Below are 17,675 nucleotides of genomic sequence, written 5' to 3' on the forward strand. Positions count from 1 at the left end.
AAACCATAATGCTTTCTCTTTTTAAATATTGCTGTTCGGTGTTTCTTTTCTGTCCAATGGAGCATAAAACTTAACTCAACTGAAAAGGTCGCCTGTCGCCTCTCAGTGGACGTCCAGTTGCGGTACTGGTGCGCAAATTCCAGCCTTGGTCGCTGATGAACAGCGTTCAGCATGGATGCGTGACCCAGACGCCTGCGTAGCAACGTTCTCGGAACGACCGTTGAGGAGACTCTGTCGGTAACCCTTGGTTCATCTGGACGACCAGTTGCTCAACAATTGGACGTCTGTTCGCCATACAGATCTCCACAAATGTCGTACCCCTGTCGTCTCTGGCCAACGGTGCACCACTGTTGCCTCGGCACCGGATTTCGATAGCGCTATTTGGCATGCACCGAACGCTTTAACCATGGAGGCAAGCGAAGACTTAACAAACGTAGCCGCTTCTGGAATGCATCCACCCTTGGCGCGAAAGCAAATAATCATGCCCTTTTGGACGTCAGATAAACCACTCCGTTCCCGAATCACAACAACTGCACTGTGTTCCGTGTCTCCCCGACACGCTTTTATACCCTCTACTGCTAGTGCTGCGGCTTTGACGTTGATCATGCACGGTGGTCAAATTAATGTGACTAGACTGAGTATTGGCTCTAAGCACTATGGCACTTAACATCTGAGGCCATCAGTCCCCTAAACGTAGAACTACTTAAACCTAACTTACCTAAGGACATCACACACATCCATGCCCGAGGCAGGATTCGAACCTGCGACCGTAGCAGCACCGCGGTTCCGGACTGAAGCGCCTAGAACCGCTCAGCTCCAGCGCCCGGCAGACTGAGGATTATGCTTGTGCTTCCAGGAAGTTGTAGGTGTTTGCTCCCTTTCAATAAAGCGATCTGCCATGACTTCCCTCGTCCGCTATCCGCACATTTTCATGTAGCAGCGCTTGAGAATGAAGCTGCGACTCTGAAACTTGTTGCGAAGAAAATGAAATAAAGTTAAATAAGACGAGAAAAAAAGTTTAGTTGTAAAGTTACTGTTTCCAAAACTCCTAAGGGCGCGCAAATAGACTTCTCTATCGAAGATAATGGAGAAGATTATGGAAGAAAGTAATTAGATAACTTCGTTTGATTGTAGTTGATAATTAATTTTTCATGACTACAGACCGTATTTTTTGAGGAAATAAAGGTCGGCTAATTTTAACACCTTCACTATTTGTGAATGGTGGGATCCATGTGGTTCCCAAGTCGTGCAGCGACCGTAAACCACAAAATTACCAAATATGCAGCAACCAGTAGCAAAATCATATTTTATTTATTCACTTTTGCAAATCGATTTCAACTGATTAACAGCCATCATCGGTGCTTTCAACCAATATGTGCCCTGAATAGTAATACACAGATTTATGTAATCAGTTGAAATCGATTTGCAAAGGTGAATAAATAAAACATGATTTTGCGACTGGTTGCTGCATATTTTGTAACCTTCACTATTGCCTCTGAGGTTGTCTTTCGCAGCAAGAGATGAATCGTAAGTTAGAAGAGAAGCAATTTATGCCTCAGGCTAGGGCCTAACATCCAGAAACCCGGTGTCGCCAATATATACATATATAGAACTGATTGTCGTCACTGGCAGCAGAAAGAGTACTACGAACACAATTGTGCTCCTTTACGAACATTGCTAAGAGCAGCTAAGAGAGCAATTAGATTTTATGTAATTAGGGCGAAATTGAGCTCCTGGTGCCACTGTGCGGAACAGTGCGGGCGGCCATTACCAAAAATGCGGCAGCATGCGAGGTGAAACGGCGTCGGGTGGGAGGGGGTGGGGGGTGTGGGTGGTGTGGGAGGAGAAGCACGGGTACCGGAGCGTACCAGCCGCGGCCCGCCCTATATATACAGCGAGCGGCCGCGTACGTCGTCAGTGCCCCCACATCTACCTCACAGCCGCTCGACGCGACGTCAACCACTCAGCATGGTGTGCAAGGCTTTGGTGAGTACCTGAGAACAAACGAGGCGCAGCGTAACGTGCGGCGGTGGGTACTTCGGACCGCTATTTGGCCCTCCCCACTCCCGTGAACAGAACGAGGGAGGACATTGCTGTATGTGTGGCTGTGTACGTACTTTCATCTCTCCTATCTTGTCGTTATGGTATTTAACTGAGGTGAACGACAGAGGCAGTATAATTATTTAGTGTCCGCCTGAAACAATAGTTCTTTGAATTTTTCCAAATGCGTTTCGTGAAAGAATAGTTTATTTTTGCTTCATTCACTATTATTTAAAATTGTATGCTGCGTCAAGAAGGATTCGAAGTAGTATCCCTGTCTGCTGCGAGCTGTGGCAACCATTTGTGCTGCACGTCTCACTGCCCAACTCAAAACTTCAACCTGCCATTGGTTTCTCTTCTTACTTTTTATGGTGTCACCGCCAGATACCACACTTTAAATCGGCCGCGGTCCGTTAGTATACGTCGGATCCACATGTCGCCGCTATCAGTGACTGCAGACCGAGCGCCGCCACACGGCAGGTCTAGTCTAGAGACTCCCTAGCACTCGCCCCAGTTGTACAGCCGACTTTGCTAGCGATGGTTCACTATCTACATACGATCTCATTTCCCGAGACGACAGTTTAGCATAGCCTTCAGCTACCTAGTTTTCTACGACCTAGCAAGGCGCCATATTCAGTTACTAACAGATAATATTGTGAATCATGTACCGACAAGAGCGACGTTCATCATTAATGGATTAAAGTTGAGTATGAAACTAATTACGTCCGCTTTCTGAATTCTCATTCCTTGTCACGTTCCAGACATCACGTCAGTATAGTTCTTCCCTCTTCACGCCAGCCTGCGTGAGCTAAAACGCGTGCATTTCGGCCTCCTCTAGTAACACGGTGTTGGCTCTTCTGCCAACCCAACACTTTTCATCTACATCTACATCATACTCGGAGAGCCTGCTAAGGTACGTGGCGGACAGTACTTCTGTTAGCACCAACTGACCCCCACGTCCCTGTTCCACTCGCATATAGCGTGTGGGAAGAATGATTGTCGGTAAGCCTCTGTAATAGCCCTAATTTCTCGAAATTTCTCCTTGTGGTCTTTCCGAAAGATGTGTTTTGGGGAAGTGGTATGTTGTCTGGGTCTTCCCGGAAAGTGTTTTCCCGAAATTTTAATAGTAAGCCTCTCTGTGAACCACAAAGCCTCTCTCGTAACGTCCGCCAGTAGTTTGTTGAGGATCTCCGCAAAGCTCTAGCGGACTAAACGATCCTGTGCGAATCGCGCCGCTCTTCTTTGGATGTTCTCTATCAGTGGTAGGTAAACACCACAACTCATGGAGCTCAATACAAGATAGAGAGAGCAACCAACGGGAGGCGAGTCCATCATGCAGGCTCGGATTGCACAGCTTACAGCACACTGTCGAAGAAAGGCAAGATTTTGAGTCCCGGTCGGGCAAACAATTTCTCATAAATTTTCAGCGCAGCGAATACGCCACTAAAAAAAGAAAACGAGTTATTTCAGCGTCTTTTTTCCACAGAATACTATGCTAGATTGCTCAGGATCTCTATAGCAGTCTACTGCTGACAGGAAACTGAAACAAATCTAGCAGCACGTCTCAGTATTCCTTCGACATCCTTAATTAATTCTACCAAGGAAGGACCTCAAACAGTTCTTAAGAAGTCATACATAAATACCGCCTGAGATCATCTTGACAGATACATCACCATCACAAGTCGTGCTCACTGCTGAGCGTCGTGACCGCATGAACAAAACGTCTCCATCTGTTACCAGTTTCTCTTAGAGCCTGGTGAAGAGATAGACCTGAAATCTTCTTGATTTGACCTATCTACCTGCTCGCTGTTCTCCGTGTCGGTCTCTTGCTCTCCATTTTCCCTTTCATGAATATTTTTCCTGGCTCTCCTCCATCTCTTCTCATAAGATGGCCAAAGCACTGGACAATTTTTTGGGTTGACACGAGAAGAATGGAGATATTGGGTTGCTCAATAATGGACAAATGTGTTCTTCATTCAGTCCACTTTATGCGCAGCATCCTACGGCAGCACCATAGCTCAAATTTATCAATACGCTGCTTGTCTCTAGCCTTAATGATCCATGTTTAGCAACAATAAAAGAAGACGGAAAACACGAGTGTTTCAGCAAACTGGGACGATCACATAGATAGTGTTGTGGAGAAAGCACACCAAGGACTGTAATTTATTGGCAGAAGTCTCAGAAATCGCAACAGGTCTATTAAGGAGAGTTCTTACACTACGCTTGTTCCCCTCTTCTGAAGTATTGCTGTGCGATGTGGGATCTAAACCAGATAGGTATGATGGAGGACATCGAAAAAGAAGAGCAGCTCGTTTTGTTTTACAGCCAAATAGGAGAGAGAGTGCCAACGATATGATACGTGAACTGGGGTGGCAGTCATTAAAACAAAGCTGGTTTTCGTTGCGGCAAGACCTTCTCAAGAAATTTCAATCAACAGTTTTCTAAAAACGTTCAAATGTGTGTGAAATCTTATGGGACTTAACTGCTAAGGTCATCAGTCACTAAGCTTACACACTACTTAACCTAAATTATCCTAAGGACAAACACACACACCCATGCCCGAAGGAGGACTCGAACCTCCGCCGGGACCAGCCCCACAGTCAATGACTGCAGTGACTCAGACCGCTCGGCTAATACCCGCGCCAACAGTTTTCTCCTTGGAGTGTAAAAGTATTTTGTTGGCCCCCACGTACGTAAGGAGAAATTACCGTCATCATAAAATAAATCAGAACTCGTACGGAAAAAAGATTTGTTAAGTATTCGTTTTTCACCGCGCGCTGTTCGAGGATGGAACGGTAGATAAATAGCTTGTAAGTGGTTCGATGAACTCTCTGCCAGGCACTAAATCGTGAATTGCGTAGTAATTACGTAGACGTATATGTAGGTGTGAATGTAAAGGATGGAGAATAAAAGCGGCCATATTCTTTTCAGAGGATCCATCCCGGGATTTTCCTTGAACATCTGAGCAACAACAGAAACCTAGGCTTAAGTGGTTGGACAGGCTATTTGCTACCTCGCTGCGTCAGTGGGGAATTCCTTCTCGAGCATTCGTATTTCCAGCGTTCAAAGTTATTGAGTTGCGTTTGACACCACAAAGCGGCATGAATAAAAAAAATAATAATAAATAAATAAATTAATTAAAAATTAAAAAAGGCCAGGACTCGAGCACTGACGGTGCCTTACAAACGTAATCATATACGTAGACAGTTCATCCATTCTGGGAATCGAGGATATTGATGATTTTTGCCTGTTACCTACATTCATATTGGAAAAATATCGGTCCCAGGGATTCAAAGACTTTCAAGAATATTTTAATTTCAAGTCTGAAGTCTGATAACAAATGTCAAAAGAGATATTTTTTCATATGATATAATTACAAAATAACGATTTCGGAGTTTTCCCTTTACTTGTATCGTGAAACCTTGCTTCTTGCCAAATTTCATGATTCTAGGTCAACGGGAAGTACCTTATGTATAAGTTTCAAGTATTCAAGTATGTGACATAAATGGCCGTATCTTTTGACTGAATTGACTTAGAAGTATAAAATTCTTACACCGCCAAAGGACCATAGACCTTAATATTGCGACATAAATTTCAATTTGGTTTGTCTACTCGTTTGTGAGAAAAAGGATTCTTAACAGTCGGACAGACAGACAACAAAACGATCTTACAAGGATTCCGTTTTCACGGAACCTTAATAAGACTTATAAACGATCAAAAGACACGGCTGATAAGTTTCTCTTTCCACCAACAACAATGTGAAGAAAAATGTAGTTCACACGCTAAAATCTGAGAAGATCCTTTTACAACCCCAGGCGTCTACAAAATGGTGTAAGACAGACTGGAAGGGCTATTAAAGTCAGTTATAAGAAGCATCTGCTGCAAAAGAAAGATGGCAATGTTATAACTCCTCCATTGCAGAGTATTTGTTTCCGAGAAAGAAACAGTAATTCTAATTAAATAGGTAATAGGCTGAGATTAGATTTGTTATAAGAACATGAAATATTCAGGCATTTAGCTCAAAGAGATGATAACATCTTGAATAACCAGCTGCAGCTTGCAAGAAAGAATTTCCTCGACAGCCTGAAGCTGCTGCTCACGGCCACATAGAATGTTTACCGGTCTCATTTGTGTGACCATTTTTACACGTACATAGCGTTACTATCAGCCTTTCCGCCATATTCCAGTAATGTTTTGGGCTTAATCTGAATTTTGGAATTTGTTGGTTGTTCTGCTTCATCTGTTGTTGGTAAACGTCTCTAATGCTAAGCGGAATTTTTTCCATTTTTAGCAATTAGCTTTTAAGAAATTTTAGTTCGTGGTCTTCTCTAACTCCCTTCTTTACAGTATTTATTACTATTAATAAAACTACTTACTACATACATGGCGAAATGTCTTTGCAAAGTTACTCTGTTATAAGCTGCTGTTTCTAAACGTTCTTAATGCTAGGCTGAATTTTCTCGATTTTCAGCAGCTATGTTTCAATAAATTTTATTTCATGCTTCCCTCCCCCCCCCCCCTCTTTTGCAGTATTTATACTTTTAATAACGCTTTTTTAATACAATCAGGCAAAAAGTCATTACAGTCTTATTCTGTTATTAGAATGTTTTCAGATTCCAAACTACACATTCAATCGATCGATTTACTCTATCCAGTGTTACATTTTCGAGTCCACTGGAAGTGTTTCTGGCGTGAAATTGTTTTCTTTATCTGAGCGTAAAATGACCACCGTGTTACCAGGAAAAAATTCCTGGTATCACATCGATGGCTCTACATTTTCAGAGTAGCACTGTGTCCGCCGCATCCAACAGTGCTTCCAAATCGAACTAACGAGGAGCCATTTCTCCAGCAATGTCTCTGTAGAGACGCGCGACCACGACCCCTCAGTTATACTCACGAAAATTATCTTCTATTAGCAGTTCTTTTGTCGCTGATTTTCCGTGGATTCCAGACTGCCCGTGTCGTTGGAAGGGCCACGTCTCGATCTTGACCATGTCATAACTCATAGCGATGGTTCTCTGTCTGCGGAGGAATTACTGGCCTGTAATTCTTAACGAATTGTTTTGACTGCTACTGACTTCACTTTTTTTACTTGAAACGTCTCGTATTTTGATATTCACGTCGTTCCACCTCGGATGTCTTATTCGCTAAAGTACAGGGTGTCCCAAAAAAGAATGTCCCGATTTTAAATAGAACTATTTATTAGGAAGAAGGGCTTAACACCAACAATTTACATACTACATTACTCGGAAAAGACAAAAGTTTATAAAAATCCATCATAAATGTTCAATATGTCCTCCATTGGCTACACGGACGACATCTAGCCCATAACCGAATTCATCCCAAACTGAGCGTGAGGTGTCTTCTGTCACTGAAACTACAGCAGCTGATATTCTGGTTTTTAGTTCATCAATGTCACGAGGTAAGGGAGGAACGTAAACACATTGTTTAACATATCCCCACAGGAAGATATCACATGGTCTTAAGTCAGGGGACCTAGGAGGCCAAGAGTGTAAAACCCGGTCTCGCGGTCCTGTGCGCCCTATCCAACGTTGGGGCCACAATGCGCGTTACTGCACGCTCCAAGTCAGCGCTCGTAACGACATCTCGCGGATTTTTCTGAAACTCTAGACCATGCCGATTGTATCTAGCGCTGTTACCAGTGACATTTGTCTCAATATCATTACAAGTCAAAATCGGGTCCTTCTTTTTGGGACACCACGTATTAAGCAACTACCACTTTTCCACATCACAGACTATGCCATGTACATTCTTATGAGCATTCTCTGTTTGAATTCAGTACATTAATCAGATCCAAGCCAAGTGTCTTCAGTTGTACCTACCAATTAACAGTTCCCTGTCTGTGACCTCATCTTGTTAACTCTACGTAAATACACAGGATATACGCCCTGACGCGTTAAAAAATCCCGTTGGTAGGTTTGCAAAATGGGTAAGCAAATGAAAACTACACAGATCGGATTATTTCAAAAGTTATCGCCATAAATGTTACACAATACGTCCATGATTGCACCCGGGCGTGCACTTGTTCGTCCGAAGCAAGTCGACAGCCACGTGACCACTCTGTAAAAATTACAGCGCGCCGTAAGCTCCGATCGCTCCACAATGTTGATAGACGGCGTCATTCTGTTGCAGGATAGTGCCTGCACAAATGTTGTCAGGGTTGTTTCGACCACGCTGCAGAAGTGTGGCTGGGAAGCCCATACACGTTCTCCATATAAACCGATCTCTTCCGGCTATTTCCATACCTTTGGAGCCCGGAGGAAAGAATTTCATGGCCGCCGATTTGCTTGGGACGAAGAGGTGCTCTCTGGGCACAATCGTGGTTCCGTAGACAACCACAAAATGTTTTCCGTGAAGGCATTGAACGTCTTGTCTCACAGTAAAATCTTAACAGTTATGGCGATTACTTTTTAAATACACTACTGGTCATTAAAAGTGATACAGACGCGAAATTTAACCGACAGGAAGAAGATGCTGTGATATGCAAATGATTAGCTTTTCAGAGCATTCACACAAGGTTGGCGCCGGCGGCGACACCTACAACGTGCTGACGTGAGGAAAGTTTCCAACCGAATTCTCATACGCAAACAGCAGTTGACCGGCATTGCCTGGTGAAACGTTGTTGTGATGCCTCGTGTAAGCAGGAGAAAGGCGTACCATCACGTTTCCGACTTTGATAAAGGTTGCATTGTAGCCTATCGCGATTGCGGTTTATCGTATCGCGACATTGCTCCTCGTGTTGGTCGAACTCCGATGACTGTTAGCAGAATATGGAATCAGTGGGATCAGGAGGGTAATACGCAACGCCGTGCTGGATCCCAACGGCCTCGTATCACTGGCAGTCGAGATAACAGGCATGTTATCCGCATGGCTGTAACAGATCGTGCAGCCACGTCTCGATCCCTGAGTCAACAGATGGGGACGTTTGCTAGACAACAACCATCTGCACGAACAGTTCGACGACAGAATGGACTATCAGCTCGGAGACCATGACTGCGGTTACCCTTGACACTGCATCACAGGCATGAGCGCCTGCGTTGGTGTATTCAACGACGAACCTGGGTGCACGAATGGCAAATCGCCATTTTTTCGGATGAATCCAGGTTCTGTTTACAGCATCATGATGGTCGCAACCGTGTTTGGCGACATCGCGGTGGACGCACATTGGAAGCGTGTATTCGTCATCGCCATACTGGCGTATCACCCGACGTGATGGTATGGAGTGCCATTGGTTACACGTCTCGGTCACCTCTTGTTCGCATTGACGGCACTTTGAACAGTGGACGTTGCATTTCAGATGTGTTACGACCCTTGGCTCTACCCTTCATTCGATCCCTGCGAAACCCCAAATTGAAAACGTCTGATCGATGGTGGCCGAGCAACTGGCTCGTCACAGTGCGCCGGTCACTACTCTTGATGAACTGTGGTATCGTGCTGAAGTTGCATGGGTAGCTGTACCTGTACACGCCATCCAGGGTATGTTTGACGCAATGCCCAGGCGTATCAAGGCCGTTATTACGGCCAGAGGTGGTGGTTCTGGGTACTGATTTCTCAGGATCTATGCACCCAAATTCCGTGAAAATGTAATCATATGTCAGTTGTAGTATAATATATATGTCCAATAAATACCCGTTTATCAGCTGCATTTCTTCCCTGGCCTGCACATCCTCCAGATCTCTCACCAGCTGAAAACGTCTGGTCAATGGTGACCGAGCAACTGGCTCGCCACAATACGCCAGTCACTACTCTTGGTGAACTGTGGTATCGAGTTGAAGCTGCATGGGCAGCTGTACCTGTACACGCCATCCAAGCTCTGTTTGACTCAATGCCCAGGCGTATCAAGGCCGTTTTTACGGCCAGAGGTGGTTGTTCTGGGTACTGATTTCTCAGGATCTATGCACCCAAATTGCGTGAAAATGTAATCACACGTCAGTTGTAGTATAATATATATGTCCAATGAAAACCCGTTTATCATCTGCATTTCTTTTTGGTGTATCAATTTTAATGGCCAGTAGTGTGAGTGACAGTTTACTTACTTTTTTCCCATATGTCTCATTGGCTGCCCTTCATTGTAGTTAAAGTCTTTCAAGGATGCTTGAAAGGACTCTACGCTCTAGTCGTGTTGTACTTCCCCCCCCCCCCCCCGCCCCAGTAGACAGGGTGGTGAGAAGAGCTGACTGAGCGAGGTGACACGTGACGTGTTGACAGGTCGTGGCAGCAGCAGTTGCACTCCTGGCGACGGCGGCGAGCGGCTACCCCGGCTACGCAGAGGGCGGCTACGGGCACAACGTGCAGCTCGACTACCATGTGAGTACCCGTGCCTACAGCCGCGGAAGGAAAGTACTGGCGGTGCGCAGTCTCGCGTTGCCGCTCCGTCGCGCCACGCCGTCTGTCTAGCACCAGTCACACCCACCTGCTTTACGTATCGCTCTCTAGTGACATAATACCTGTGGACCAAGTGGCTTAGAGCTCGACGTACCGGAATACTCAAAGCAGGTAGCAAGCGAGTCAGGCGAGAAGCGAGACGCTACGTGCACTGATTGCTACCCCACATGCGAGCTTTAAAACCCCGCTGTTAGGTGCGTGTTGTATAACTGCCGTCTTCCGTAGACCTCTCATTTTACGCCTAGCGTTCTAGTCTCTGATCACTATAATTTTCATCTCCTTTGCAGCAAAGAATTGCCAATTTTTAAACGAAGGTGACACAGTATGTAACGGTTGGGATTAGTAACTGTTGCAAGCGTCTCTCACTTAACTATGCCCCTAAGGGCACGTTACATTTTGATGTGTTTAGTTCGAGTTGGCGTTCAGCAGTAGTCCACAAAGCAAGTAAATATTACAGGGTCAAATAACTTGCATGTTAATGAATGTTTCGGGAAATTAGAACGCACAAATGCTTAACGAAATGAAACGTTACATTCCATGACGCTGTGCTGATTCAGAAAAATGCTCACTCTGAAGTACCGGGTGATCAAGAAGTCAGTATAAATTTGAAAACTTAATAATCCACGGAATAATGTAGATAGAGAGGTAAAAATTGACACACATGCTTGGAATGACATGGCGTTTTATTAGAACCAAAAAAAAACCATATTGCTAGACGAGTGAAAGATCTCTTGCGCGCGTCGTTTGGTGATGATCGTGTGCTCAGCCTCCACTTTCGTCATGCTTGGCCTCCCAGATCCCCAGACCTCAGTCCGTGTGATTATTGGCTTTGGGGTTACCTGAAAATGGTTCAAATGGCTCTGAGCACTATGGGACTCAACTGCTGAGGTCATTAGTCCCCTAGAACTTAGAACTAGTTAAACCTAACTAACCTAACGACATCACAAACATCCATGCCCGAGGCAGGATTCGAACCTGCGGCTCCAGACTGCAGCGCCTTTAACCGCACGGCCACTTCGGCCGGCGGTTACCTGAAGTCGCAAGTGTATCGTGATCGACCGACATCTCTAGGGATGCTGAAAGACAACATCCGACACCAATGCCTCACCATAACTCCGGACATGCTTTACAGTGCTGTTCACAACATTATTCCTCAACTACAGCTATTGTTGAGGAATGACGGTGGTCATATTGAGCATTTCCTGTAAAGAACATCATCTTTGCTTTGTCTTACTTTGTTATGCTAATTATTGCTATTCTGATCAGATGAAGCGCCACCTGTCGGACATCTTTCGAACGTTTGTATTTTTTTGGTTCTAATAAAACCCCATGTCATTCCAAGCATGTATGTCAATTTGTACCTCTCTATCTGCATTATTCCATGATTTATTCAGTTTTCAAATTTATACTGACTTTTTGATCACTCGGTATATATACTGAAGCGCCAAAGAAATCGATATAGTCAATCATATTCAAATACAGAAATATGTAAACAGGCAGAATACGGTGCTGCGGTCGACAACGCCTATATAAGACGACAAGTGTCTGTCGCAGTTGTTAGATATGTTACTGCTGCTAGAATTGCAGGTTATCAAGATTTAAGTGAAGTTGAATGTGGTGTCACAGTCGGCGCAAGAGCGTTGGGGCAGAGCACGTACGGGTTCGCGATGAAGTGCGGATTTTGTCGCACGACCCCTTCACGAATACCGTGAACATCAGGAATCTAGTAAAACATCAATTTCCGACCGCTGGGGCCGGAAAAAGATCCTGCAAGAACGGGACCAACGAAGATTGAAGAGAATCGTTCAACGCGACAGAAGTGTCGAAGGCCCACTCGTGTACCCTTGACAACTGCACGACACAAATCTTTACGCCTAGCCTGGGCCCATGAACACCGACATTGGGCTGTTGATGACTGAAAACATCTTGCTGGTCAGACGAGTATCGTTTCAAATTGTGTCGAGCGGATGGGTATAGAGACAACCACGGACCCTGCATGTCAGCAGAGGACTGTTCAATCTGATGGAGGCTCTGTAAAAGTGTGGGGCGTGTACCGTTGGAGTGATATGGGACCCCTGATACGTCTAGACACGTCTCTGACAGGTGACAAGTACGTAAGGATCCTGTCTGATCACCTCCATCCGTTCATGCCCATTGTACATTCTGAAGGACGTGGGCAATTCCAGCAGGACAATGCGACACCCCACACGTCCAGAATTGCTGCAGAATGGCTCCAGGAACACTCTTCTGAGTTTAAACACTTCCACTGGCCACCAAACTCTCCAGAGATGAACATTATTGAGCATATCTGGGACGCCTTGCAACCCGTGCTGTTCAGATGAGATCTCCACCCCCTTGTAATCTCAAGGATTTATGGACAGCCCTGCAGGATGCATGGTGTCAGTTCCCTCCAGCACTACTTCAGACATTAGTCGAGTCCATGCCACGCCGTGTTGTGGCGCTTCTGCGTGCTCGCGGGGGCCCTACACGATGTTAGGCAGGTGCACCAGTTTCTTAGGCTCTTCAGTGTATAACACCACACTCCAGACAGCTCCAAAGCTGACAACGACTAATTGTGAACATTTCATCGAGTACCAGGTTGCGGTCGTGTGTCTGAAAACAATCAACAAATGAATTACTTCACTTAAATTACGTTACTGGTGCTGAGTGAATCCACACCGATTAATTATTTACAGTAATCTTTGCGTTCTCTGACTATATGTTCATTCCTCGTAAGTACTGCTTGACTTCTAACCAAGTAATTAATTTTTACCTTTTTAATTATTATATTAAATAAATTTGTTGTTATACTAGTGTTGTCCATTCGGTAAATGTAACCATTATTATTATTCATCAGATAACCTTCCATTAGGAACGTGGGTGCACTCAGCGACTGTGATATGATTTACAAATGACAGAGCACAGCAATCACTCGTCCTTTTTTGCAGGTTTTATTTGGCAAATCTAGATTTATTCAGTGTTGAAAGAACTGTGACAGACGCCCCAACAACGGGGTTCTGGCATGCACTGATACTATAAAATAGTGCACTGATGATGGCTAGGCACTAGCCGAAATCTGGATTTGCCAAATAAGCCCTGCAAAAAAGGACGACCGATTGCCGTGCTCTATCATTTGTAAATTATTAATATTGTTCCTTATCTACTGGTCTACTGTTACATGCAATGGCTTCAGTGATATTAATTTCGCTTTGTGATTCCATTATTTTCACTAAGACGGCAGTCAGCCGTTCAAATGGTGCCATTACGTGGCGCAACCCTATTCGGGTGTAAGTACACATCTGCAATGATTGTTGTAGTAGGGGGGGAGAATTATCCTAAGTTTAGATAGCCCGTCAAGTTGGTCATCGGTTATCTTCCGTTTTATTACAGCCTGAAGAGCAAGAAGGGATCAGTACGGTTTCCCCCATCTATTTCTTTTTCGTAATCCACCCTGGTTGAAACGGAGGAAGTCGTTGTGTTCGAGGTACCTCGTTACATTTGATATCGGAATATGTTCTAACAAGGAAACATCAGCAACTTGACCTCGTATTTTAAGGAGAAAAAAAGCACACATCGAGATATCAGCCCCAGGAATTTATACCGGGCGAAAATTAGTTCTGATAGAACGCGGTTATGACTTTCTGAAACCACAGTTTTTAAGCTTTCGCGCACACCTATTGTTTGTCACTTGTTCCGTCTCCCTACAACCTGCCTAATGCCCGAGTGCGGCCCGGCCCTCGTCGAAGTGAGTTAAAGCTTTGTCAAATATTGTTTTGTGACTGATGATATGCTCTGTTCATTATGTTAAAGTGCGCGATTTCTAACCTGCAGCTGGTGCCAGAGATCTCTTTGCTTTGAACATCTCTATGTTGCAAATTCTCAAACGAATGAAAGAAATTAGTTTGTCATTAACAAGTAGCGAAGCAATGTTTAGTTATTATTATTACTGACGTGGGTTATTTCCTTTGGATTTTGAATCTGGCACTGTTAAAGCAAAGTTAATTTGCAGGAAACCCGCAATTCTTGAACGAGATTGGCGTGATTAAATTGTAAATCAAAAATCATTAATTTTGTTTCATAACAATGCTTCAGTTGCTTATGTGTATTCATTTTTATATATGTGATAGTACAAGAATATCGTTCAAAGAATAGGGAATGTGTCTGAGCGTATGTCTGACATGTTACGTACCCATGTTACTCACTACATTTTGCGTAGAATATGATGTGTTCTTGAACAAGATCTGAAACACGCCGGGCAGAGGCGACCACCTCCCCCCCGCCCCTAGCCATTCTCATTCTCCCACCCCTCTTCTCTCGCTTGCAACTTCTGGTGAATACAAGGGCTCGAGTTATTACTTCGTTGTACAGTGCACTTCTCTCGCTTGCAACTTCTGGTGAATACAAGGCCTCGAGTTATTACTTAGTTGTACAGTGCACTGCTTGAAAATTGCTAAGAAACAGAGATATCGTCGGACAGGAACAATCACAGGCAATGACGACATGAAACACAGTACGTACGTAATAGAGATGAAGTGGTTTATTTATAGTGAACAATGGTACAGATTTCACCACATGGGAAAGCAGGCTAACGGACATAAATTTCATCTTTGACGCAGGTTAGTACCATCATAAAGGTCGATATCGGACTCTCAATACGGAAGATGCCGTCCTCGGGCAACAAAACACATTTTGCACACATTATTGATGCTGGCTACCAAACTATTAAGGAGTCTTTGGGGGATATTGTCCCTCTCCTCTCTCAAGACGGTTTACAATTCTTGCACAGTTCAGGGAGGATGTCTATGTTGCGAAACACGTCTGCCATTAGCATCACTGGAATGGTAAGGGTGTAGGTAGGCCCGTGGAGTAAGCAGGCCATTCCATACGTTCAATATCTTCACTTTCCCGTGTGTTCGAGACCTCAGCGGTCCTCTGTGGTTGGCCACTGTCGTCCGTAAAAAGAAATTCGATACTTACTGCAGTCCTAAACACACGAACATACGGACATGATGCAGAACAATCTCCCTGCAATATAGCCGTGATGTAACGGTACCTCGCGCAAAGATATACAATGGTGTTCGCCCATTGTGCATACATCTACATCTATGTGATTTCTCTGCTATTCACAATAAAGTGCCTGGTAGAGAGTTCAATGGCTCCACTCTCGAACGGCCCGCGGGAAAAACGAGCACTTAAATTCTTTTGTGCGAGTCCTGAACGTCTGCCCACACCATAACGCCTATGCCATACCGTTGACGGTCACGAACACTTTTTAGTATGTGACGAGTTCGCATCTCTCTGCACACTAACTGGTGGCCAGAATCGCTTGCCACAGTGAAGCGGGATTCGTCGGAGAACATCACTCTGGATCACTGTTTCTGACCCCAAACAAAATGCTCCCTACACCAACTCTTTCTCGACTATGGCGTACCGAGCGAGGTGGCGCAGTGGTTAGCACACTGGACTCGCATTCGGCCGTCTCCGGCCATCCTGATTTAGGTTTTCCGTGATTTTCCTAAATCGTTTCAGGCAAATGCGGGGATGGTTCCTTTGAAAGGGCACGGCCGATTTCCTTCCCAATCCTTCCCTAACCCGAGCTTGCGCTCCGTCTCTAATGACCTCGTTGTCGACGGGACGTTAAACACTAACCACCACCACCACCACCACTATGGCGTAGTTGAAGTGGGAAGCATTTAACATGTTTCCGAGCATACAAACCAGCCTGATTTGACAGTCACAAAATCGTCCCGTTTGATGTTTGTGCCTCGGTAGTGGTTACAAGGCCTGCAGCGTTCTCCCTAGGACTGAAACGTCTGCCCCTTTCATCCACTAGGGCTACGTGACGGTTGTCTTGCGGTGCTGCTTTCGTTTACCATTTCCAACTTCAGCGGCGTTTTTTAGTCGCTAGATGACACTGCTGGACACACCCATTATTGTGGCCAAAGTAGTGATGTACTGACCTGCTTCGAGCCGTCCAATTGCTCGCACACGATCGTAGAATGATGCCTTGCAGACACTTGTCGTACCACACGGAATGTCCCACTAATCGGCTCCACAATAACCTTCATCAAACATCGTACTATATGAACTGTCGAAGGCGTACAGAGCGTGCACAGGCTTCGCTGCGTTGACATGTCCCGCTCTCTACATTTCCTTTCGCCATCACTGGTCGGCGTAGTTGTTCGGTTGTTCCTTAAGAATTGTTAGGCAGTGTTCTTCACTCTCAGGCATTGGGCGACTGCGATCTCCAAACAACTGGTGCGTACGGTTTGTAACCTGTAGCTGGTGGTGTACTTCCAGATGGTAACCGCGTACTATTAGAACAATGGCAGAAATTTTCGGTGCTGGTGTCTTGCGCGTGTGCTTCTTTCTCTTCAAAATATGAGGTCGAGTTGGTGATGTTCCCTTGTAAAGTTCTACATACTGCGTTCTCCGCGGTTGCTGTTGATTGCCTCTGCCGTGCAGCCACTGGCCTGCGTAACTTGCTCGTTGTTCTGTCCTGTCTGCCCAGGCGCCGGCCAAGTACGACTTCGAGTACGCGGTGCACGACCCGCACACGGGCGACGTGAAGCAGCAGTCGGAGTCTCGGCACGGCGACGTGGTGCAGGGCCACTACTCGCTGGTGGAGCCGGGCGGCGCGCTACGCACCGTCCACTACTCGGCCGACCCGCACTCGGGCTTCCGCGCCGTGGTGTCGCGGCCGGGCCCGCACGGACACCCCGAGGTCACCTACCACGGACACGGCCACCACTGACGCCGCACCGCTCGCCGCTTTTGTAGAAACCTCCGCAAATAAACTCGCACTTTGCACTGCAAAACGATTCTCTCATTTCTGTTCCCTTCCGCCACTGCATCCCACTGACAGACAAAACACGTCCGCTGCTCCTGAAATCACTGTACCTCATTAGAGTACGGAATAACACTTATTGGGAGAGAAGCCTGTGGCTCTTTCTGGGATAAGCGGCTTATCAAATAAAAGGATACAAGCGTGTTATTTTTTTTTTTTTTTTTTTCTTTCCTGTCTAGCAGTGAAAGAGAGCATTCTGAAGTCTCTGACAATTGCTTCTAGGAGTCACTTACATGTTCAAAAGTTGAAAACACTGTCAACGTTGAAAGTTCTCTGTAAATAATACACTACTGGCCATTAAAATTGTTACACCCAGAAGAAATGCAGATAATAAACGGGTATTCACTGCACATATATATTGTCCTAGAACTGACATCTGGTT

General features: G+C 45.3%; 1 protein-coding gene across 1 annotated transcript; it reads left to right on the forward strand.

Moving 5' to 3' along the window:
- Positions 1-1,927: 1,927 nt before the first annotated feature.
- On the forward strand, positions 1,928-17,251 carry LOC124711999 (cuticle protein 19-like). The gene is made up of 3 exons (XM_047242284.1): positions 1,928-1,986; positions 10,270-10,368; positions 16,958-17,251. The coding sequence occupies exons 1-3, from the start codon at positions 1,969-1,971 to the stop codon at positions 17,198-17,200; spliced, it is 360 nt and encodes a 119-aa protein (XP_047098240.1). The 5' UTR covers positions 1,928-1,968; the 3' UTR covers positions 17,201-17,251.
- The last annotated feature ends 424 nt before the right edge of the window (positions 17,252-17,675 follow it).

This window comes from Schistocerca piceifrons, chromosome 8, assembly GCF_021461385.2.
Source record: "Schistocerca piceifrons isolate TAMUIC-IGC-003096 chromosome 8, iqSchPice1.1, whole genome shotgun sequence".
Lineage (NCBI taxonomy): Eukaryota > Metazoa > Arthropoda > Insecta > Orthoptera > Acrididae > Schistocerca > Schistocerca piceifrons.